This window comes from Zonotrichia albicollis, chromosome 1 (assembly GCF_047830755.1).
Source record: "Zonotrichia albicollis isolate bZonAlb1 chromosome 1, bZonAlb1.hap1, whole genome shotgun sequence".
In the NCBI taxonomy this organism is placed as follows: Eukaryota; Metazoa; Chordata; class Aves; order Passeriformes; family Passerellidae; genus Zonotrichia; species Zonotrichia albicollis.
This window is the reverse complement of record NC_133819.1, coordinates 111,431,000-111,454,823: the sequence shown is the minus strand read 5'-3', so window position 1 is coordinate 111,454,823 and position 23,824 is coordinate 111,431,000. Positions and strand designations below refer to the sequence as shown.

Here is a 23,824-nt window from a genome sequence, read left to right as displayed (position 1 = left end):
CCCAGTCCCAGCTTTTTCTTCCATAACTAGTGAGGACTGGAGATGAAGCCATCAGATCGGAAGGTCAAAGTAATTGGGCAATTTCACAGGGGAATGGTACAGTCCAGATGAGAGAGCTCCTCACCAGGATGAAAAGCAGAGGATGCAAGTTCGTGTTGCCATTTGTATGTAGTTTTGGGGTAGCTGGATGCTTTTGGACATGTATGGAGACTCATGACATGGAAAGCTGAATTGTTGGGAGAGCTGGCAGCTACCTTACAGTTTGTTAATCAAGGTTCAGAGGATTAAACACCACCATCAGCAACTACACCTCCTCTCCAAAATCCCTGCTCCACCAAAGGCAGCAGGGCTGTGTCCTCAACTATTTGTGAAGGGCTGACAGCCACCTCACAGCTGGAATAGCAAACCAGAACATAGAAGAGGAGCATGTGGCATGGGAGTTAGCAGGACCAGCTGTGGCCCAACACACGGAGACAAGAGCAAGCCAGTGAGCGACAGCCAGGGGAAATGAGCTAATGCCTACAGGATAGATGGAACATTTTCACTGGTTTACACCTCTAGCAACTTCGCTTGGTGAACTTGAACTGAAATATGGATATTTCTACTGAAATATCTAGTAGCCTGTGTACTCTCAGGCTCATCTATAAGCAGTCTGCTTGCATGGTTTCCTATTTGTTTCCATCACTGGGTAAAAAAGTAATCGGAAGAGTACATCAAAGCTTACCTTCAAAGATGACTGTCACGGCTGCTTGGCCTTTAGTTTGTGACCTCTCTAAGCCACATACTCCATTTAGACCCTCTAAAACTGCTGTAGGAAATAATTCCCATAAATTGTACCTAAAGGCCCCTGTGAGGATGAATTCAGTCCTTCACCTCTACATTTGCTCTAATTTTCTACTCTCCATCCCCCTGATTTGGAGATCAATCATCTCCCTCTGTCCACACTGCTCCTGACATTACAGGTGCTAAGAAAAATCAGAATAAGCACATGTACTTAGTGTATTCCTCCTACACCTAATATCTCAATGATAACATTTCTTTTCACTCCTCTTCTTATTACAGGGCTCTTTTTGTGATGCGAGGATGCTTCCCAAGTTTGTTTTTTTTTTTTTTCAAATAATAGAGATTCCTGTGGCAATTCCTGTGGATGCTGTTTACCAAAATATCTTCTGTATTGTTTTAGTAAAGCCAGGTTTTTGTAGGTGGGGTGGGCCACATGGGTGGCTTTCATAAGAAGCTGATATAAGCTTCTCCCATAACCAACAGAGTCAATGTCAGCTTGCTCCAAAACGGACCTGCAGCTGGCAAAGGCTGAGCCCATCAGCGATGGTGGTAGCACACTGGGACAGCAGCGTTAATCACAGATCCACAGAATGGTTTGGGTTGGAAGGGGCCTTAAGGATCCTCTCATTCCAAGCCCTGCCCTGGCAGAGCTGCCATTCATTAGACCAGGTTGCTTCTAGCGATAATTCAACCTGGACCTGAACACTTTCAGACATGGGCCATCCACAACTTCTCTGGACAACCTGTTTCAATGCTTCACTATTCTCTTTTTCTTCCTAACATCTAAACTTAACCAGCCTTCTATCAGTTTAAAATCATTGCCCCTTGTTCTGCCACTATCTGCCCATATAAAAAGTCCCATCCTTTGTATAAAGCCTCTTGAGGTACTGGACAGTGTCTGTGAAGCCTTCTTTTTTTCCAGGCTGAACAACACAGTTCTCCCAAGCTTGTCCAGGTCAAGAAGGCAGGGGGTGGAGGAAGCCCCTGGGCAACCACAGCCAGAGAAAGGAGTGAGAATATGTGAGAGCAACAACTCTGCAGACACCAAGGTCAGTGCAGAAGAAGGGGGAGAAGGAGCTCCAGGCACCAGAGACAGATTCCCCTGCAGCCCATTGTGCAAATCATGGTGAGGCAGCTGTGTCCCTGCAGCCCATGGACATCCATAGTGGAGCAGACTGTGGAGGAACCCACGCTGCAGCAGGTGGATGCCTGAGGGAGGCTGTGACCCTGTGGGAAGCCTGCACTGGAGCAAGCTTCTGGCAGGATTTGTGATCCTGCTTCTTTCTCTGTAATGTATCAGCATCCTTTTTACTGTCTTTGTAACTAAAATATTTCTCTTAGCCCATATTATCTCTCCCTCTGATTACAGAAATCCTCACATCTTTCATTTATTCTCCTTGCTCTTCTTGAATCAGCTGAAATTGCCTGTTACTGTGACCACTGCACTGCCTCTTTCTAATATATTGAGAAACATGGCTTTGAATCCAGAGATATCAAGGGTTACATGAACTGAGGAAAATAAGCCAAGGCAGAATGTAGTGCTGTTGAAGGAAGTAAAATTAAAACCTATTGTAGATCCAAAGCAGATCATGAGCTGCTACAAACAATGGGTAACTCATTGCAATCACTTTTCAGCTGTTTTTATCAGTAACCACACATTTGTCATTCTGATGTGTAAAGAGAGATGTCCTATTCTCTGATGAAATCTTAAAAACTATATACTGGTTTGACAGAGAATCCTGTCTCCTAAATAACTAAAATACTTTAGAGTTGGCCTAGAAATTTCATTTAAGGATTAGTGAACCCTGTTTTGCCTATCATGAGTAATTTACCTCAATTTTGTCCACTCAGAATGAAAGCAAAAAGTTCCACTTTGGTCATTTAAGAGAATCTATTCAGTGAGTAATCTTGACACGAGCAGTGATTTAGTACTGAGCATTTTAAATCCAAATTAAGCCTCACTCTTCTCATTATCATTTTTAACTTATATCTCCAGCTCAGGAAAACTTTCATGAATATGCTGCTAATATTTGTAATTGCATTAGTATTCTAATATTCCAATTGAAATAATTTCAGATGGAATACATTGAACCACTTTGCAATATTTTGTAAGCTTTACTTCATGAAGGAGAAAGCTTCATTTATTAAGGAGGCTGTGGCATCTGTAACAATACTATTATGTTTCAAAAGATTGCTTCTTCATGTTTGGCTCATATTTATGTTCTTCTCCTAAACTTTTTTTTAAAATTATGGTTGCTAGCAAGTATGTGCAAAGCAGGGTTAGTGACAAGATTATGCTGCATGGTTTGCATTAAATATTTTGCTGAAGAATCCCTGTGGTTCCTTCCTGCATTCAGAGCACTTTACAGTACTTTCTGTAACTGCAGTGAGGAATTGGCCCACTTTTGTGGGGCTTTGGCTCTGTGAAAAATCAGCTGCTTTATCAACTTATCAGGAGAGATTGTGGCTATATGTCACATAGTGAAAATTAGGAGGTATGAGCAGTTTGAAAATTTAAAATTATGGCATTATCTGCTTTGCCCAAAGTATTCTGTACTCAGAGTAAATTAAGCAGCTATTTCTAAACTGAATGTTTCAGGTAAGAAGCAAAAATGTATGAATCATATTTATGAGAGCAACTGGAACAATTCACAAATATTGAAGAAAAATGAATGTGATGTTTTCATAATCTAACATTTTATAGAATTATAATAAATCTAGTAATTTTTCTGTGTGAAAATTCAAAGATCTCCCACTAAAACCCCCTTTAAAATGATGTCTTTATTACGAGTACTATTAATCATGTTTTTGGGTAGAGTCAAGAAATGTCAGTGAACAATCAAAAAAGCTGAATGAGAAGAAAATATATTCTTTTCTAAAGATACCTTAATAAGCATAATGGAAACTTCATTTTGTGCTTTGCACTGATTATTTTGTAGCCACAGTCATTATTTTCAAGTCATTAGCTTCATTAAACTAACTTTGCTTATGATTAGCCCTGTAAGTACAGGAATATCATATATATAAAGTTCTGGAACTTTCTTCTGAAGCACAAAACATGTATTCTAAAAAAATAAATTTCATTCATTGAATGGTACTTTTTCAAGGAGCTAACTTTTAAATGGTTTTAGTCTGTGGTAAGAGATGGAAAGACTGTCCCCTTGTGGATAGGAATATGAGGAAAAGTGATCCTGTAACTCACTGAGAGCAGCAGTAACCCCGGGTATTTGGAGTCTCATTAGGAATTTGGCTGGAATCCTGCCTTGCGCATGGCTCATAAATCAACACTCGAACGTACAAAATGCTATAGAGAGCCTTTTTATTGAAATTGGTTGGCCTGACAGACAGCAGAGGGTAAAGACTGAGCTAATGTAGCATCCTTGTTAACACCATCAGTCCAGGCTTACACGTAAATCTAAGTGCTGCAGGCAGCTGCAGCATTGCCTGCCTTTGAAGAAAGCTATTTTGAGAAGGACAACCTCAGAGCAGGCAATCAAGAAGGCTCCACAGCAAAGACAAAGCCTTAAGGAGTATCTGTAAAGCAGTGTGCTGCCCCACATGCTTGCATCTGTCACTCCCTGCTACAGCAGCCACCACAGGACACAGGACACAGCACCATTGCTCTCGCTCCAGCAGCCTCACTGACAGAGGGACCAGAGCTAGACAGACACACAGCTGCCTGCAGGCACTTGTCTGTGCCTGCTGATGTTACATTACCTGTGTTGGAGTTCCCCTGTACACATCACCACCTCTGACCCACGAGAAATAGCAGAAGATGCCAGCACCCCATCTTCCCTCAGATTTGGGATAAACAATGGTAACTTCAAATTTCCGCATGGGAAAGCAGAACTTGATGGGGCTGCTGAGATAGCAGGGGATCTTTCTCACAGGAAGTGTTCTGGTTTATGAAATCCACTCCTTCCCTACTGCAGGCAGTTACAGCCTGCCAACACATTCTTCTCATTTTGCCTTTATGAAGAATTTTCTCCCAATTACCTCATCTGCAAGAATTTTCTGAAATATCATTAGAACACTCACAAGTTTTGATTTAGCCATATTCATGGTCAGTGTGTATCTATCTCCTCACTATATTCTTTATTTTATACAGCTTTTTTTGCCTCCTTTTAGTTGAATCCCTGGCAAAGAGTAGCCATATTCCCTCCTAGCCTTTATTTTGTTGAACTAAGCAAGCCACATGCCTGCTGCTTTATTGTACAAGTCAGGCTCCCAAAACACCTTCATAATGTGTGATGTCACCTGAAAGTGTCCTGTGGGCTCAACTTTTTCCAACAGTTGCTCAAGAATGTATTCAGACTCATCAATAGACAACCTTACTCTGTCCCTAATGGAAACACTTTAACTGATGCCTTTTTTTCTAGCATTGGGTTTTTTGGACATTTCAGAGATCATTCCTAAAAAGCCCACCAAACTCAGCAGTTGATTTCATCTGTTGTTTCCTACTCCTTATTTCTCAGCTTGCCACAAAAATTCTCATTTTTCCGGCAATGAAGGAAATGTTACTGACTGAGAAAAAGGTTGATGACATCCTTTGGAGATTTTCTACCACAAAGTCCTAAAGCTAACCAAGACCAATACTGGCAAGCTGAGGTGCAGGTTGGTGTGAAGGATGAGGGGGACATAAGCCTGAAATAATACTTGGCCTTTGATAAGGGGACATTTGTGGAGTCAGCATCCCTGGAGGTACTTAAGAGGCGTCTGTATCTGGTCCTGGTGATGCAGTTTAGTGGTTTGGGGGTTACAGTGGCAGTGCTGGGTTGATGATAGGGCTGGATGACCCCAAAGGGCTCTTCCAACCTTGATGGTCCTGATTTTGTCATTCTGAATCATGCTAGATGGAGCTCACTGAATCTCATATTGTCCTCCACAGAAAGCGAATGTGTCACAACTACAGCCCTGATACATAAAGTCATCAAGCTGCTGCTTGAAGGGTTGAAGGTGAAATCCCATGGGAAGTCATTGCAGGTCTAGATAGACACAAATATTTGCAAACATACCTTAGCGCTTTTCATTCAAATATATCCTGTTTCTAAATTTATGACACTGGATGAGTTCCATGCCCATGCTGGCAAATAGCCATGGCCTTATAATCTGGACAATGTGGGATTCTGGCAAAAAAACCCCCATCCAGACACACATGCAGCAAACCTACACTGCTGATACGGGGTTTTTGGTTTGGGTTTTGTGTATGTGTGTGTGTTACAGGTCACTTTGACTGTCAGATGACAATAAATTAAAAGTGAAAAAGAGGAAATTGTTAAAACCTGTTTCCTCTGCCTCTGACCTCATGCTAGGAAGCAATGTGAAACCCGACTGTTTATTTCTGTACTTCACGGGACAAGCGTCATGGGGGTTGTGGAAGTTCCCCGCTTCCTCCCTGGTGATGAAACTTCTTTAAAAAACAACAAAAAAAGGGAGTATCTTTGCATAATTTCATAACGCGGGCTCGGGGCAGTGGCTGGCGCTGAGGAGGCTCCGGGCCCGCTCCCGCCCCGCCCCGGCGCGGCCCGGCCCGGCCCGGCCGGCACTCGGCGCCCGCCATGGCGAGGCTGGGCCCGGCCGCGGAGTCGCGGCCGCTGCTGGTGAAAATCGTGATGGCCGGAGAGTCCTGCGTGGGGAAGACCTCCATCGTGCGCAGGTACACGGAGCCCGGCTCGCCTCCCGCCGGCTCTCCCGCCACTTCGTACATGGCCACGATCGGTGAGTGCCCGCCTGCTCCGTGCGCCTCCGCCCGCCTCGCTGCCGCCCCTCGCCCTCCCCTCCCGGTGCCCGCGGCTCGCACTCGGCAGGACCGGCGCTGTCAGGAGGTGTCGAACCTCCGTGCGCTGAGTTGTGCCGGTCTGCAGCCGCCTCAAGCGGCTTAAACCTTTGCCGAGGTGTCAGGACGTGTGTCACGCTGGCTCCAGAGCCACTGCCAAGAGCTGGCTTGTTACAGTGCCCGTGCTGCTCGTCTGGGCGTTGGGAACCTACTCCTGGGGTAAACTTGTGAAGTCTTGTTCCGTCTTACTGCCCGCTGAGGCCCTGCTGCTGTACATCGGTGCAGGTGCAGAGAAAACCGTACAGAGCCCCAGATCAACTAGGCTGGAAATGGCCTCTGAGATCATCGGGACCAACCTGTGACCAAACACTGCCATGTCAAACAGACCGTTCACTGAAAAGTTGGAAATAACAACCAGAGTTAAACACCTCCAGGGTGACTCCACCACCTCCCTGGGCAGCCCATGCCAATGTCTAATCACGCTTTCTGTGAAGAAATTCTTCGTAATGTTCAACCTAAACCTTCCCTGGCACAGTTTGAGGCTAGTTTCTCTTGTCCTGTCACTTGTAGTCTGAGATAAGAGGCCAATCCCCACCTGGCTACAGGCTCCTTTCAGGTTACCAATCTCAGAGAGCTGGCAGATGTCAGTAAAAAGAGCCCATTTCATCAATATTTCAGGCTAGAAAGGGCTTTAACTTTGTGTTTGTAATTTTAATAGCTTAAGGATATCTTCTACTGTCGTTAGCAGCGTGCATGATGATTAAAGCAGAGCTGCTGCTATGATGGAAATCATTAACCCTGCCAGACCATGTCAGTTCTGCGCTGGCACGCTGCAGCTGGTGGGTGATGGGGAGCTCCCCACTGCCCTGGCACTGCCAGGCTCACAGTGCCATGGGGAATGGCAGGATGACTGTCCATGTGCTGAAATCCTTGTCTCCAGCATGAAGATGTGTTATATGAGCACAGGGGTTTGATTTGCTGTGGACATTTTCCCAAATCCTCATTGGGAAATTTTGATTTTTAAGAGTTTGTGTGTAAGAATATTTTTTCTTTTATTAGATTTGATTTGATTTTGAAGAGAAAACTAAATTATGCCAGGAGATTGTGTATTACTGCATTTGGAATATGCATAGTTCATTTACACATTTTTCAATCTGGAAGGAGTTGTCATAGTGGAATTAAATACCAGACAGTAGCTGTGGCAGTAGTTGGTTCAGGGAATACTTAATGTACACAAGATGATTTGACCTGCCCACATAAGAATGGCTGAACTTTAACCACTTTTTATTTTCTTGTCCTTTTTTACAAAGCAGTTTCTGATGCCAGCACAGACAAAGAGGGAAGAGTGCAACAGTAAGGTCAGGAAATTGATCCTAATAATAGGCAACTTGTTGCCAGGCTTAGCAAGAAACCCCAAAGAATGGCTGTAAAAATAAATAACAGCTTTGTTGATGTGGTTTACATGGAGATTCCTGACCATGAGATTACTATTTTGAGATGTAATTTCTTTTACACCTGATTCAGTCCACTGCAGATTCAAAAAACTTTTATATGCTATTAAGTATATATTTCCCAAGTTGTGACTTGAACTATTTCAAGGAATAGTGAAGATAATAGTTTTTGTGACAGTTTATGGACTAAGAATAATCTCTGTAGTTTCATTAGTGAGACCTATTATTGAGATATTTAAAGACTTTTTTTTTTTTTAAAAACGCTTATCTGGAATATTAATGAATAATCCAAACATGGTATTTGCTACCTGAATATGTTTTTAAAGTTATTTCTGAAATACTGTGTTCCAGTTAATTCCATTTTACCATGTGTTTTAAAGCTTGAAGTTGGAAAACAAATGGGATTATGAGTAGTGTCTTCCAAAAGAGTAATGTTGGAAGTGGAAGGTTCCTTCTTCCTGGAGACAGCTGCAATGAAAAGGATGCCCTAGAGATTGTGGCTCCTAGTGATGTAAAGGAAAAAGACACATAGTGTTTTCTCAGTTTGTGAAACTTATAGTTATCTAATTAAATTTATATGCATCATAAGGTGGATACGGTGTATTATGAATAGATTATAAGGAATAAATGGTTTTGTTTAAACAATAATATTGCTTATAAATTCATAGAAGTTTATGAACAGCAGGACCTCCTTGTATACCAGTGAACAGAACTGTGATCTCACAGGCTCTAAGGTTATTTTGCTGTGTTATGGTCGCTGTGGTCCTTCAGCACATGTGTTTTCTGTGAGAAACATTTCTGCAGAGCTGTGAGTCCTCCCAAATCTGTTATGGTTGAAAGTGGTGCAACTTCAACATTAGGATTAAAAAGTCTATGTAGATTCTCTGATACTTACTTTAGAAGGGAATAAAGTAATCAACAAAAATGAACCATATTGAAGGTAAATGTGCCTTGTGTTAAGAACATCAGTAGCAATCCACATCTTAATTTTTTAACAAAATTGGATATTTTTGTCACTCTTTGTTTTACTAACAAACCATCTTATCCCATGAGTTGCTTTTCTCAGCAAACCAGGAATTATCAGTGCTTGTGACTGCTCAGACACCTCTCTGCTTCAGGCATTGCTTGATGTGTTCAGAAAAGAATCTGATGCAAGTGATGCACCAGTGACTAGGAGGGGTTGGGTTAAATATGGCTTAGGAGTAACAGTGGAAACTCAACCCACCACGTCTCACTGGGCACTTGCCCAGTTTGGGCACAGGAGCTGCTAGGAACTGCTCCCCTGTTCCTGGAGTTGGAGATGCTGTATGACAGGCAGTGGGCTGGGTAGAACCTGCACAGGGGCATTCACCACCCTCTGTCCATGCTTCCACTGTTGTGTCCTGCTAAGCTACTCAAACTTGCATTTTCTTTGGCTAGACATACGTTATTGAGCATTTTCTGTTGGGAACCCACCAGCTCTTTTGGGTGAAAAGTGTTCTGTAATTTTCCAGGCCAGCTGCAAAAGAGCTCTTTGAAGAGGACTTCTGCAGTTGGCCAGAGGGAGGGAAGAGAGGGGCATTTCACAGCTGAATTACCCTGTGGCTGACTATTTTTATGCTTTTTGGACTTAATTATCTTTAAGGTGCCTCAGTCCTAATATGGGCATTATTTACTCTTTGAAATATAAAGAAAATAAATTTTCATGGCTAAAAAAGTTGGAAATAACAACCAGAATTAGAGCTTGCACCCAGCATCCTCCTTCTTGGTTTTATTTGACAGCTTAAAAGAAGCAAGTACATGCTGTTGCATTCCAATAACATTTATCTCAAGAGCTGTAATCAATGCTTGCTTTGTTATGTTGATCAGGTTATATACCAGGTAGGCCTTAAAAGCATCTGAAATCCGTGAGCTGTCTTTGGCATTGTGTATCTCATTTTTCTTTTCTGTCTTTCCAATTTGCTAAGTTTGCTGGAAATTTCATATAAAGACATGAACAATTCATGCATGCAGAACATATTGACTTCTGTTTTTCACTAACATTCATTGACCTTTTAGGTCAATAAATTTTGAAGTTGACTTAAGAAGTCAATATGTCTGATTTTAATTTAGATTAAGTTTTAGTCTGATTCAGCACTCTGCTTCCCTTTTTACAATTTTTTTTAAAAAGCTTATAGCAATTTATTATTAAAATGTATGTCAAATAAGAACTTTTCCCTATAGTTGTGGTAATCCCTGTCTGGAATATAATTTTTTGCTGTGTTCCCAATGCACCATTTGTAAGTGACATTCCACCCTCCCAGTATATACTCTGTCCCTCTCAACTGCTTCAACATCAATTGTAGAAAATAATACAGATAATTAAACAAAACCATGTGAATTTCAGGAGCAAATGTTTTCCATCACGTTGGAATTTCACCTTACATGAGCAAATTTTACTTAAATCACATTTCCTTCTGACAATATTAATTCCATCAAGGAAGCTTTGTGTAATACTAATTACCAATACCAATTATATTATTTCGTCTTTCCTTTTCATTGAAGCTTCAATGAAAATTCATCAAGTGGAGGACATGATTATCATAATAATTTTTAAAATCCACCTCAAGTCCCTTACCACATACACACAAAAAAATGGTAATAGCATTGAAAGTGCATGTGAGTGCATGCATGTGAGAGTGTACTTGTCAAAATTTTGTGCACAATACATCTGTCAGTAAAAAGGAAGGGAGTATTTCCTCTCCATTTTTGGTTTGCTGCCATGGGTGCTTTCCTTTGATAAAGTAATTTGGCTTGCACATTCTTACAGAAGTCAGTTCAGTGGTATCAACTTTTGTGATTTTTCAATCTCTTTGGTTCCTTCAAATGACATTACTACTGGTGTAAAGCCAATGTCATTTTAAGTAGCGGTAGCTTGATCTTATGGAATTTTGCCCATACAGTATGGTCAGCTGTCACAATGTTACCTTAACTTCATTTGCTATAATTTACAAAAATAGCCTAATTGTTTTTCAGTGGGGGACAAAAGCAGTCATGGAAATTATCAAATGATATTCCAAACAATGAAATAATAGAGGAAACAAAGCTTTACTCTGCAAAAATATGTCACTCTAAGATAGCAGTGATAGCTGGCAGATTCTAATTTTAGAACTGGAACTTCAACAGCTCATAAATCTAGGTATCATCTAACACATCTGGAGTACTAATTTGACGATTCAATAAAGGAAAACACTATAAATCATAAGGAAAATATCTTTGAGGAAGGATCTGTAGTGTACGTAGAGACAACATTCTGCATTGATTTTAAGTGTTAATGCTTGCTTTTAGCATGGCTTTCTGTATCTGATTTAGCCTGTAGAGCCATTCCTCTTCATTTTGAATTAAATCCCATGTATGTTTGGCTTTGCTTTTAATGTGTACAGGCCAGTCCTATTTCTGCTCATGTACACCTGAATATTTTTTTAGGGATCTGGAAGTAAGGACAGAAAAATTGTGTTGCACATGTGACAGCTGCTTTGTAAGCATTTTTCCCTTCCCACTCATAGCTGCCATGCTCTTGAAAATCACCAGTGTATTTGCACAATGTACTGCTGTGCATAGGCCATGAAAATGCTGTCATGTCCCTTGCCAATCCATGGTAATACTTAATTGTAGTTGCAGAGTATCTTCACCTTTGCTTTGACCTGCCCTTTCTTTGCTTGGTATTGGCATTGCTTTCTGTTGTATTTGTGCAATGTGTTGGCACTCAGCAGTGAATAATTTCCTTTTAAAGCTTCTATTTTGAGTGCATGTGGTTGGCTAATTATTCTTTCTATGGTATTGTTCATTTTCACTTTCTGTTTAAAATTGCATGATAACTAGAGCTAAGAAACAATCTTCAAAGAGAATCTATTTTATTATGAGAAATGTTACAGATTTTCCTTTTTTCTTCTAGGCATTGATTTTAAAGTAAAACCAGTAATGTTTAATGATACAAGAGTTAAACTTCAAATATGGTAAGTTTTAATTAGTATCACAAAAGAAAGCAACTAAATTGTGTTATGACATGAAAAATCTCATCTACTTTGAATTGTGTGTCTTCATAATGTGCAGGTGTTCCTACTAGAAAACTTTAAAATTTGAATTTAGCCTGGGAGAGTATTATTTTTTTGCAACACCTAATGGAAGTTAAAAAGCGGGCTGTCACCAGTTTGCATTAGCAATAAAACTTGCAGCATAGAAACAAGTGCAGGTTTGTGATCCCTATGAAGTGTACCTAATTGTGTAGGAACACTGAGGAAAGTGACAAAGCAAGAATATATTACATTTCATTACCCATCAAATGCGTGTTCAAAAGGGTCACCAAGAGAAATTACTTATTTGATAAGATGAATCTTTGGGAACGTGCACTATTTATGGTTTTGAAATTTTTCTAAAGGTTATGTAGGGCTTCTGACACCTGGCTCTCCAGGCATCTAGTACTGAAGATTATCTCTATATACCAATATTTAACTTGTCAAGGAGTAAATCTGTGTGTGAATTATCTGACCAGTATTTGATCTGCACTTATTTCATCTCAGGCTTTAATGCAAAAATAATAGAGGCTTGTTTATAGTTTTCTTAAGCATAATTCATAGAATCATAGAATATGCTGAGTTGGAAGGGAACCATCAGGATCATTAAGTCTGACTTCTGGCCTTGCACAGGACACCAAGAATCACACCGTGTGCCTGAGAACATTGTTGAAATGCTTCTTGAACTTTCGTCATGGTCAATAGGTGACAAAGGTTTTTCTCTGGGTGAAAAACCTTTTCCTGATAGCCAGCCTGCCTGTCCCTGACTCAGCTTCAGGCCATGTCCTCAAGTCCTGTCACTGGTCATGAGAGTGAAGAGATTGGCACCTGCCCCTCTGCTTCCCCTTGTGAGGAAATTGGACTGCAGTGAGGTCTCCCTACAGTGTCCTCCAGGCTGAACAAACAAGTGACCTCTGACACTCCTTGTATGGCTTCCCCTGCTATCATGGCCCTCCTTTGGATGCTGTCTAAGGGTTTAATGCCTTTTTTATATTGTGGTATCCAAAACTGTCCCCAGCACTTGAGGGGAGGCTGCCCCAGTGCACAGCAGAGCAGGACAATCCTCTCCCGTGCCTGGCTGGTGCTGTTGTGCCTGATGCAGCCCAGGACATGCTTGGCCCTCCTGGCTGCCAGGGCACTGCTGGCTCATGTTCAGATTGCCAGTGACCAGGAGCCTCAGGTCCCTTTCTGCAGCCCTGCCTTCCAGCAAGTCATTCCCCAGTCTGCACACAGAACCAGGATTGCCCCATCCCAGGTGCAGAATCCGGCAGTTGTCCTTGTTAAACTTCATGCAGTTGGTGAGTGCCCAGTCCTTTCATTTGTTGAGGTGTCTCTGCAGGGTCTCTCTGCTCTGGAGGGAGTCAACAGCTTCTCCCAATTTAGTATCTTTGGCAAACTTGGTGTCCCTTTGAGTCCGGATCCCAGTGGTTAATGAAGATGTTGAAGAGAAGTGGGCTGAGGATGGAGCCCTGCAGAACCCCTCTGGTGACCAGACCCCAGCCTGATGTCACCCCATTCACTGTAACCTGTGTGCCCAACCTGTGAGCCAGCAGCTCACCCATCATTGAGCGTGGCTATCCAGCTGTGTGCTGGACATTTGGGCTGGAGGGCACTGTGACAGACAGTACCAAAAGTTTTGCTGAAGTTCAATGAGATCATATCTGTTGGCTTTCCTAGATCAACTAGGTGGGTTACCATTTTAGAGAAGGAAGTCAGGTTCAACAAGCAGGACTTCGGCATGCTGTGCTGTCTGTGGCCAATGACTGTGTTGTTGTGCAGGTTTATCTCCCAGAGTAATATTTTTCATTATTTTACTGGGCACTGAAGTGAGACTGACAGGCCTGTAGTTTCCAGGGTCTTGCCCTTCTTGAAAATGTGACAGCTTTACCCAGCTTCCAGTCAGCTGGGACCTCTCCAGACTCCCAAGACTGCTTAAAAACCAAGGGAGGCTTTGTGATGATATCAACCAGCTTTTTGAGAATTCTCAGATAAATTCCATCAGGCCTCATGGGTTTGTAGGGAGCCAGCTGGAGAAGCAGATCCCACACAATTTCAGGGTCAACTGGGTGTTGATCATTCACACAATCATGGTCCTCCAGCTCAGGGTGCTGAGACCCCCTTGGTCTGTCAGATCTGTGTTGAAGACAGAGAATGCATTAAACACCTCTGCTTGTCCATGTCCCTCTAGGTGAGGTGATCATTCTCATCCTGTAAAGAGTTCATGTTATTTCTACACTGCCTTTTGCCATTCATCTATTTGAAAATTTTTGTCTCCCATGTTTCTGTCAGCTTCAACTCCACACAGAGTTTCTCCATACAGTGGCAGACAGAATCTCTGTATTCTTTCCATGTCACCTGACTTTGCTTCCACTGGCCATGCACCTTTCTTATTCATTTTATTTCCCATCAGGTTTCACTCATGCCAGTGATGTCATGTCTCTGGGACTGGGACAAAGCTGGGAGCTTGTCTCATTTTCCTCTTTGTTGGTGTAGTAGTGTAGAAACATTTCAGGGATGGTACTTTGTAGCCAACATCTCCTGAAGCACATTGAGGGATCCCATTTGTGTTTGTTTCCTCAAGTTTTGGCATTATATACAAGAATGAGCATGTCCTTATATTTTATGGCTTTTTCCCAAAACCTGTCTTCCATCTAAACCAGGTTGTTGTTTGTATCACAGTTGAGAGAGGGTTTGTCAAAATACAGGGATGTCATCTGACATCTTATCTTTTTATCACCTGAATTATTTATATAAAGAAGGAATGGTGGACTTGACATTACTCTCAGGTTTCAGCCACTGGCTTGGCTTCCCTAGTAGGGCTGTATCATACAGAATGAATTTCCAGTGTATTTCTTTTAATTGCTGTATCTGGCACCCAGATTTTCTGTCATCTGTGTTTTTTCTTTTTCCTTTTGTGTTAGAGTACATAATTTAAAATTTGAACAATACTCCTTAAAGTAAAGTAATCTTTCTTGGGGGTTCTGCAGTGTGATAATCTCTTTTTTGTTTGTTTGTTTGTTTGTTTGTATGTGTGTGATTTGTTACAATTTCCTTCAGGGATACTGCTGGCCAGGAACGGTTCCATACACTTAGTACCAGCTATTTCCGTGGTGCACAAGGTTTTGTTCTCGTTTACGACATCACAAATCTGAAGAGTTTTCAAAGTATAACAATCTGGATAAATGACATATATGAGGTAAATATATCTGTCAGCAATTGATCACTAAATGAAGGTAATTAATCTGTCTTTTTAAACGACTGCATGAGAGGTATTCTTATACCTGTATGTTTCTAACCAGAATTTCTTGGGTTTAACTCAGCACACAGTATGACAGTACAATTACGGTCATCTGAAACTGGAACATGGTTTATATTTAGGCAAGCCCATGTTAATGGAGGAATGTTTTCTGAAGTACTTCTAAAACATAGCTTCCAATCCCTCTTTGTGCATGCTGTATTGTGGTGCTCTTGTCACTGGTGTGGCTATGCATAGATAGTCTGCATGAGCTCATCCTGAGATTTTAATTAGATTCCATATCAAAATTCTGTATCACAGCCAGTGATTTCCCTTTCCTAATTTCATTACTTCAGTGTAGTTACCTCATCCCAAGATCAAAGGAATTAAATATACTCTTTGTCCTTGCTGCATATTCCTGGAGAGGATGGTTTCAAGAGGGAGGAAGTGGGGTGGGAGTCTGTTTGGTTAGCTCAGCTGCTCGTGGTGCTGCAGTCAGAAATACGTGCTTTCATGTGACATAGGAAGTGATTCAACAGCACATGGCTGCCAGACAGGGTATGTGTTCCCACTGGAGCTTGTCAGAGCCCTCTGTGCTTCACTCTGACTTCCTAATGTGGTAGAAAACTAACACAGCAAAAGAAGCTGAGTGGTTTTTCTGCTCTATTAGTGAGTTTGAAAGGCTCATAGAAAGGTCTGACACTTAGTGGAGCTGCAGGAAGGTAAACAGGTAAGAGTAGGAAGACCAGAAGATGAGTGTCTGGAAACAGCGTGAAGGGACAGAGGCATGGGCAGGCCCTTAGACAGGAGACCATTCAGCTGACTCTAACCCTGTATTCCAAGTATTTTTTGGTAGGTCTCTCTGAATGTGTTCTCTATTAGGTAGAGGCAAGGCAGTTTTAGACTAGAATAGTTCAGCTGTAAGGGACCTTCAGTGATCATCTAGTCCAGGTGCCCAACTTAAGCACTGACCAAAAGTTAAATTATATTATTAAGAGCATTTTCCAGATGCCTCTTAATTTGGCTTGGGGAATTGACCATCTCTCTAGGAAGCCTGTTCCAGTGTTTGACCACTCACTTAGTAAAGAAATACTTCCCAATGTCCAGTCTGAATATCTCTGGCACAACCTGGAGCCATTCCCATGTGTCCTGTCTCTTGATACCTGGGAAAAAAGAACAGTATCATTCTCTCTACTTTCCCTCCTGAGGAGGCTGTAGGGAGCAGTGGTATTGCCCCTCAGCAGTAGCACAGCAGTTTGTAGTTAGTTTGCTTGTGGAAGGTGGTGTAAGAATACAAGCAAGGTAGTGCTCCCCATTGATCAAAATCAAGTAAAGTCTAAGGCAAGTTTTTTAATACTCTTATGATTTGGTGGGGATGGATGGGAAAGGGGGCTTTTCGTCTTGGGAAAGGGGGCTTGAAATAAAACCATCAAATGCATTATTTTCTCTCTTCACAGCCTCAGTATACAGCTGAATTAATGAATTACACATGATCATATATCCAATAGTATATATATGGGATATCTTATACCCTTAGGAAAACATTACATGCACATTATCTCATTTTTAAAAACATTACTCTGGTAACCTAGTAAATCATTGTTCTTGACCTTAGAGGCATCTTAAAAGTCTTAGTGGTAACAAAGCCTAGCTTCAGTAGTGTGTGACAAAGGAGATTCGATGACACAATATTCTTACTGGCTTGTCTGCACAAACTTTAAACTAACACATCTGTTTTTTACTTTTTTAAAAAAAGCACGTGCCTTTCTTCTGTTGGCCAAACAAAAGTCACAGCCAGATATGGCACTGGTTGTACACTTTCATGGCTAACATAGATTTAGCTCAGCAAACAGTATGATAGGAATTTTACTGTTACCTGAAACTGAAAATGTAGATTACCTGCATATATCCTTTTCTGTCTGTCTAGCTATCATCCATCCATCTATCTATCTATTTATCTATCTGTCTATCATCTTTCAACATAAAATTTTGTTCTGTCTTCACATTGGCTCCAGTGGGGTCATATTGTCCCGTCATCTTCAATTGGATCAACAGGGTGATGGATTCAGTGGGCTACAGTGCACAGCCATAACCAGCAAGAAGGTATCAGGGCTGTATGGCCAGGGTGGAGGGAAGGATGAGAGTAGCTCCTGTGGCCACCATGCAGGTTTAGATCTGATTGAGTCAGTCAGGAAAGGACACCTGCACAGGCCTGCTCTCCATTTATAACATTTTAAAAGCTTTCATGTAATATACTCAAGGTATTAATACTTAGACTGTTTAGTCTTAACCCCTGAAGGTACTTCTGTTTAAGTTTAAAAAATAGGAAAATACTCAGTCTAAAACAATTTCTAGGAATGTAAATTGCATGATTGATTGTACCAATCTCAAAACCAGCAATTAGTGTTGTAATAGAGCTAGATAGTAATAAAAAATTTAATTTAGTCCTAGTGGGATATCAATTTCTGAAGTGTCTTGGTGAAAATATATGGGGCTATTCATTGCAAAAGAAATGTTTTTAAGCAATAACTGTTAAAAGACAGGGCATTTCATGAAAATTAATTACTTCCTGGAGGTCGGTGACATTCCTTGCACTTGCTTTGGTCTGTGAATGTAAACCAGTATTTAATTCCCTACAAATGCCCAAAATTAAAATGACTGTTGCTACAGCGCCATTTAAATTATGCAAGTGTAGAAAAAATGAATAAGTTTTTAAAAGGGAAACAGAGAGAATCCAGACATCACTAAATACCAGACTAATAGGTGTAAAACTTGCACCTGAACCAGTCAAACAGGAATTTTGGAGGCAATTCAGTTATTACATTATGCTCTCATTTTTTGGTTCTTTGCACATAAAGATTTTAAAACAGAAAGTTTTTTAAAAATCTGTTCAGTGTGCTAAGCCATTTTTGCAACACTTGAAAACAACAATCCAAGCAATTTAGTATTCTTAAAAACTCCCATTGATTTTATAAAAACTGGCCAGTCAGTGCAATTACAATCAGCTTACCAGTAATGTTCTCATTATATTTTAGTTAGTTTAAGTGTGGGATACAGCAGCTTCACTATTAAAAATGAATTATTGTCCAAGGAAGTACAAGACACAAATATGCTTCCATGTCTGTATTGCTGTAAAATTTGAATTCAGAACTAGGGGGAACTAAGTAACATAACTGTACTTTTTAAAAGCTTGCTAGAAAAAATATACTCATGCACAGATTAATATTTTAGGATGTTGCTAGCAAGTCCAATATAGGAATATTGGATTTGTAATGCATTCATTAGGAGCATGATAATTGCAGGAAGATAACTTTAGAACCTGAAACCATTCTTTATTTGTAGAATTGCAGGTTATGTCCAATTTATGAAAGTGTTCATCCTGCTGAGCTGGCTTTTAGCTACTGTATGCACCTGTTCTGAAAGGCTGATGCTGCTTGGCCTTTGAAAATTAAATAAATGCATGCAGCTGTGTACCAAATCATTTTGCAGAAAACAGTTTTTTCCAGGATGTTTTGAACAAGATTCCAGCTACCATTGGCAAAAGGTTCCTCACAATAGAGTGGCTCAAATGTTCAAATAGGTGCCCAGAGAGGATCACTTAAAGGAGGCACTTAAAACTCCATTCAACAAAGCCTTGAGCAACCTGACAACCTGACCTGATTTTGAAGTTGGCCCATCTTTGAGTGGAAGACTAGACCAGCTAACTTCTAGAAGTCCTTGCCAGCTAAATCACTTTGCTAGCTTCTGGGTCTCTAAAAATGGTTGACATAGATGGTAGGTCATACTTTACTTCTAAATACCTTGAATTGGTTTTAATTGTGCTAGTCTCCTGATGTGGCCATCAAGGTGGCAATACCAACTCCTAATAATTATCTCTGTGTTGGAAATTGTTTGCTATCACAGAATTTTCTGCATGGAGAAGATAATTTTCTTTTCTTGAGCAAGTCTTGGTGACAATAGTTTAGTGTTTTTTTAATACATTAACTTCCTATTTGTCCTACCTGAAGGAGTGATCCCTCAACCAGGATATGAACTGTATGAATTACTGAGTTGCTGTCATTTCTGCATAGTGCCCTTTTTTTGTTTGGTTGCTCTGGTGCATTTGGGAGACTAGACTGTATTTCAGCATCATATTTATATAAAAGCAGTACAGCAAACTGCTTTACAAGTGCAAATTAGTTTGACTTGAAACTCTTCTCAGTTTTTCTTCCTCTGGTGGGAAAGCTTAATGTCAAAAGATTGAATTGTCCCAATTCATAGATAGGTTTGTCATTATGGCTCTGATTAGAACTTAAAATTCTTGCTCTTGCCATTTTATTAAATTGGTTTATCTGTAGTCTTGGGTTGGCTTTGGGATAAATTGGTTTATATCTAATGCATTCTAAATTTCCTAGTAGACAAATAAATTTGATCAGTCATTTATTTCCACCGAAGTCCTGGAAACCAGGCATTTGTAATGGAGGTCATAAAGTAGCACTTAGGAAAATATGTGGGAAGAGACATGTTTGGCAATCCTAATATGAACACTGCTCATGTGATGCTTTCATGAGGACATGAGGACAATCTATTTCTAACAAATTGTTCTTCATACTGCAAAGGGTAGGTTTCTAGTGTCATTGTCTAATGAATAAGAAGATGAAGTTTCTCAGTTTTATGGCCTGCTCCAGCTCTGCCTTCATCTTGATATTTGACAATGTGCATCTTCTTTAAATGTGAAAAGCTACATTTCTTCCTCAAATACAGACTATTTAAGAATTCCCATGGTTTATTTGTCAGGTATGGGTTCTCAGTTTCACTGTTTGGACCTACAAACAAACTTCTGTTGCCTTTTCAAACTGTAATTAATGAGCATCGCTGTCAAGCAGCCCGTCACAGCTACACCCTGGAGATGCAGTGAAGGGACAATGTGTTGTTCTGGAAGATGTATCCCTGGATAGATAGCTTTATATGAGGACTCTGGGTGAGCTCATAATCATCATGGGGAGTTTCCTCCAGGGGAGGTTGGGATCATTCTTGGTAGATAGATCTGTGTTCACCATTTAAGAAGTGAAGGGATAATTTCTTCCAATAGTCTTTAAGTACAGATATGGTGTAGTTTTCTCATAGAAAAGGTATCTGCTACTTTTCATACTCACACAAATTCACAGCACTTCTGGAAAATAAAATCTGTAGGAGGAAAATACCCAACATTTGAAAAAAAACCCACCCAAATCCCCAGACAAATTATACACAAAAGGAATGAGCAAGATATTTTCTCTTTTTTTGCATTTTTGATTTCTGTGAATAGCCTCATAGTGAGGTTGTGTATTCCCCTGGCTGGGTGGACATTAAGCAGTGGGGTGAAGGACATGGGTGGGTGGCCCCTGTCAGCAGTGTGCTACAGAGACTGTGGGACTGTGATGTGAGTGTCCAGTGTTCCAGTCCAGGATGTGGCACTGCTCAGTTGGAGGCTCTGCTGCTGCTCCCTCCTGTGGCCACTGCTCAGAGCAGCCTGGCTCCTGCTGCTGCTGCCTGGGAACCCAGTGGGGAAAAAACCCTTCTGCCAAAACATGGGGGCTCCAAGCTGTGAGAAACACTTGAGAAGACTTGGTCAGTCTCAGTAAATCTCTTGGCTCCATTTTTTTCAGAAAAATACAATGATGATGTTTTCCTTCTCAAAATATAGTACTGTAGGTATTCTCCAGGTTCAGATTATATCTCTTTTAACCTTCAGTAACATGTGAGCTTTGAAATGTTAAAATGCAAAGAAAAGCTGAGGGAGTGAACCAAAAATTGGCATCTTTTGAGATACTGGAGTAAAATTTATCTGGAAAAAAATTATTTCTGTCTTGATGAAATTGATGATTTTTAATAGTACTTTTCCATAATATGGGGGGGAAATGTTTCCTGAGTCTATGAGCTTATTCAGTGCTGACTTGCATAATAGGATTTTAACTGTAAAATAGCCTTCATCTTTTTAGCTATAGATTTTGCATTTGGAAAGCTTATTCCTGAGCTATAAATAACAGAGCATGAAAATATACAGCAAGCTTTTGGAAGCACTGAATAGCCATATTTTTGGACAGTTGAAATCAGTGTCTCCGTGCAGTTTTTATGCCAGCTGAGCACATGGTAAAACTTCTGCCTAGACATATTGATTTAATTTTTTAAGACATCCTACATAATCAGTTTTCAGAATTTAAAATGGACATAATTTTGACTAACAGTCTTCAGTTTTCTAAATGCATGAAACTGCAAGATACCATCTTTAAAAAAGGAGAACCGTAAGTGCTTTGGTGGAGGATCTAGACAAAGTGAAAATACATTAATACATTACATTGATGTAGAAACAGCAGTTATTTGCAGAAATAAATACTTTGTGATTGGTAGTAGTAATAAAAACTTCCTGAAAGGCCTGGTACCATAAACCTCATTTAAATGTTGTTATTGTTTGAAGCTGTTTAGAAAGAACATTCCTACTGCAAAAATTTGTGCTGTTAATACAGAAATTAAGCTACAGAATTAATTTAGTTGGCTTGTGCGTGCAGTATAAAAATATTTCCCTCTAGACATTAACTTCGCAGTGAAGTCAAATGTCACTTGTAAAACCTTCATCAACCTTCAGTATACTTCCAAATTAAAGGTTGATTACATAATGAGATTTAATTTTCTATTTAGCCTATTTTGGGACTGATATATGTGGTTTTATGTAGGAGAGCCACTGATTTTAATGAGTGAAGCTTCAATGCATTCTGAAACAGCCAATGTTTTGGTCTATTAATCCAGGTTAGAATACTTAATTATTTTAGGCCTCTACTTTGTACTCTTATGAAGTTTACTTCATTTTAGTAAATTGTGGGTATGAAATAAGTCTAGATGATTCTAAGAGGAGAATGGAATAAGAAAAAAGAAATAGTGTCCCTTAATATTAAATTTTGCCTACTGATGAAGTCTTCAAATTGTTGTAAAAGTAGAAACAGACTAAAAATAGTGTTCTCTCATCCTTTAATGAATAGAGGTTTTTCTGTGTATGGTTGTAGGGGATTTTGTCTTATAGCAAATTTACAAAAGTTAAGCATTTGACAGAGATCAGAGATTTCATCAAAGTCCCTGTAGAGAGAACTGCAGCCTGAGACTAGGCCTCTTGAGTCATCAGGGAAGCTGTGGGAGCATGTACCTCCAGAATAAATGCCATAGCATCAGACTACAGTAGCTTCAATTGTTTGTAGATTGAGACCCTCAGTGTCCTCCATTTAAGTACCAAAAGCAGTTTTAAATGTTATGATTTTCACAATGAATGTCAGTTTTCAAATTCCACATGCTGTTGCAGAATTATTCCCTTTTCTTGTCATTATTCCAGTCACGTATAGTTACAATGACTTATCTTAAAATAACACTGATGTGAAAAACCCAGTGCATTTCACAGTCATCATGCATGCGAGTGGATTAGAGGAACAGAGAAGGAGACAAGGTCAAAAAGGTAGATTTTTCTTCCTTTTGAAATCAATGAGGTTTTAAAATTTTACTTCATTAAAATCTATTGCCTTCTTCCTAGTGTCTTAGAATAATCAGACTTTTATGTTGAGTTTGAACACTTTGAAAGTAATTTTACTGTCTGTGTGCAAAAGTGAAGCACAGAGAGGTGCTCTTTCAGGTGCAGCAAATTCCTTCCCTTTTACTTGTGAGTGCTGGATGTAGAGCAGAGTCATATGCTAATCCATGAATCTATTACTTTTAGTAGGGCAGTGTCTGTGAATTCAGGGCATTTCCAGTCACTTTAAAGCCTCAAGCTGGAGCATTCATCAGAAGATGGTGCCCATGCACCATATACTTTATATCTCATGAAAGAGGTTGGAAATTATATGTGGCACTTCCAAGTAGCTTTTTTCTGCTCTTTGCATTCTTGCTGTTTTCCTCCAAATCCCAATAACTGGTGGAAAATATTTGCACATACGAAGGTCATGAGAGAATTTAGCCTTTACTTTCATGGAAATGGAGTGCTGAAGGTTAGTGTGAACTTTAGGTGAAGGGCTTTTTTTGTTTGCTTTTTTCTTACTTGACATTTATTAATGCTGGTTCTCTTTTAGAAAGCAGGTGATGAAGTGGACGTAATACTGTTGGGCAACAAGTGTGATAAGGAGTCAGAACGGGTAGTTCCAAAACAGACAGGAGAAAAGGTATCTTTAGTACTTTCTTTGGGTCCTCCTGAGTTTCTTAGTATGTGACTGAGCTGTTAAACTGAAAATGATAAAAAGCTCCTGAATTCCAAAAGTTCTATTAGGACTTGGCTCTAGAAGAACAGTTGTGAAGTTCTAGAGTGCTAGAAGTACATTAAGATTCCCTGATCTCTTCAGAATACTGATTTTTCTTTTAAAGGTTAAAATGTACTTTAAAAGTTTTAGATGTTACAACAGAAATCTTATATAGACTGCATTTTCAGAGTACTGTGGTAATGTAGAATATTAGAATGAAATACATTCTGCATACTTTTTCTGATACCACCCATCAGTGAAAGAACTGTTTTGGCAGCCTGTGCAAAGTGATCTGCATTGTCTCTTAAAAAGCCTTG

The 23,824-nt window shown here is 40.2% G+C and overlaps 1 protein-coding gene across 4 annotated transcripts in view; it reads left to right on the top strand.

Moving 5' to 3' along the window:
• Positions 1-6,109: 6,109 nt before the first annotated feature.
• The window catches only part of LOC102063704 (ras-related protein Rab-10), a 32,333-nt gene continuing 14,618 nt past the window's right edge, over positions 6,110-23,824 (top strand). The window contains exons 1-5 of one of the 4 annotated variants that reach the window (XM_074550286.1): positions 6,113-6,501; positions 10,534-10,626; positions 11,924-11,984; positions 15,099-15,237; positions 23,343-23,432. In XM_074550286.1, coding sequence (XP_074406387.1) covers positions 6,342-6,501; positions 10,534-10,626; positions 11,924-11,984; positions 15,099-15,237; positions 23,343-23,432 — 543 coding nt within the window. In that variant the 5' untranslated portion in view covers positions 6,113-6,341. Of the gene's footprint in view, positions 6,502-10,533; positions 10,627-11,923; positions 11,985-15,098; positions 15,238-23,342; positions 23,433-23,824 lie in introns of all 4 variants that reach the window. The other 3 variants (XM_074550314.1, XM_074550304.1, XM_074550294.1) reach the window with 3 other exon arrangements.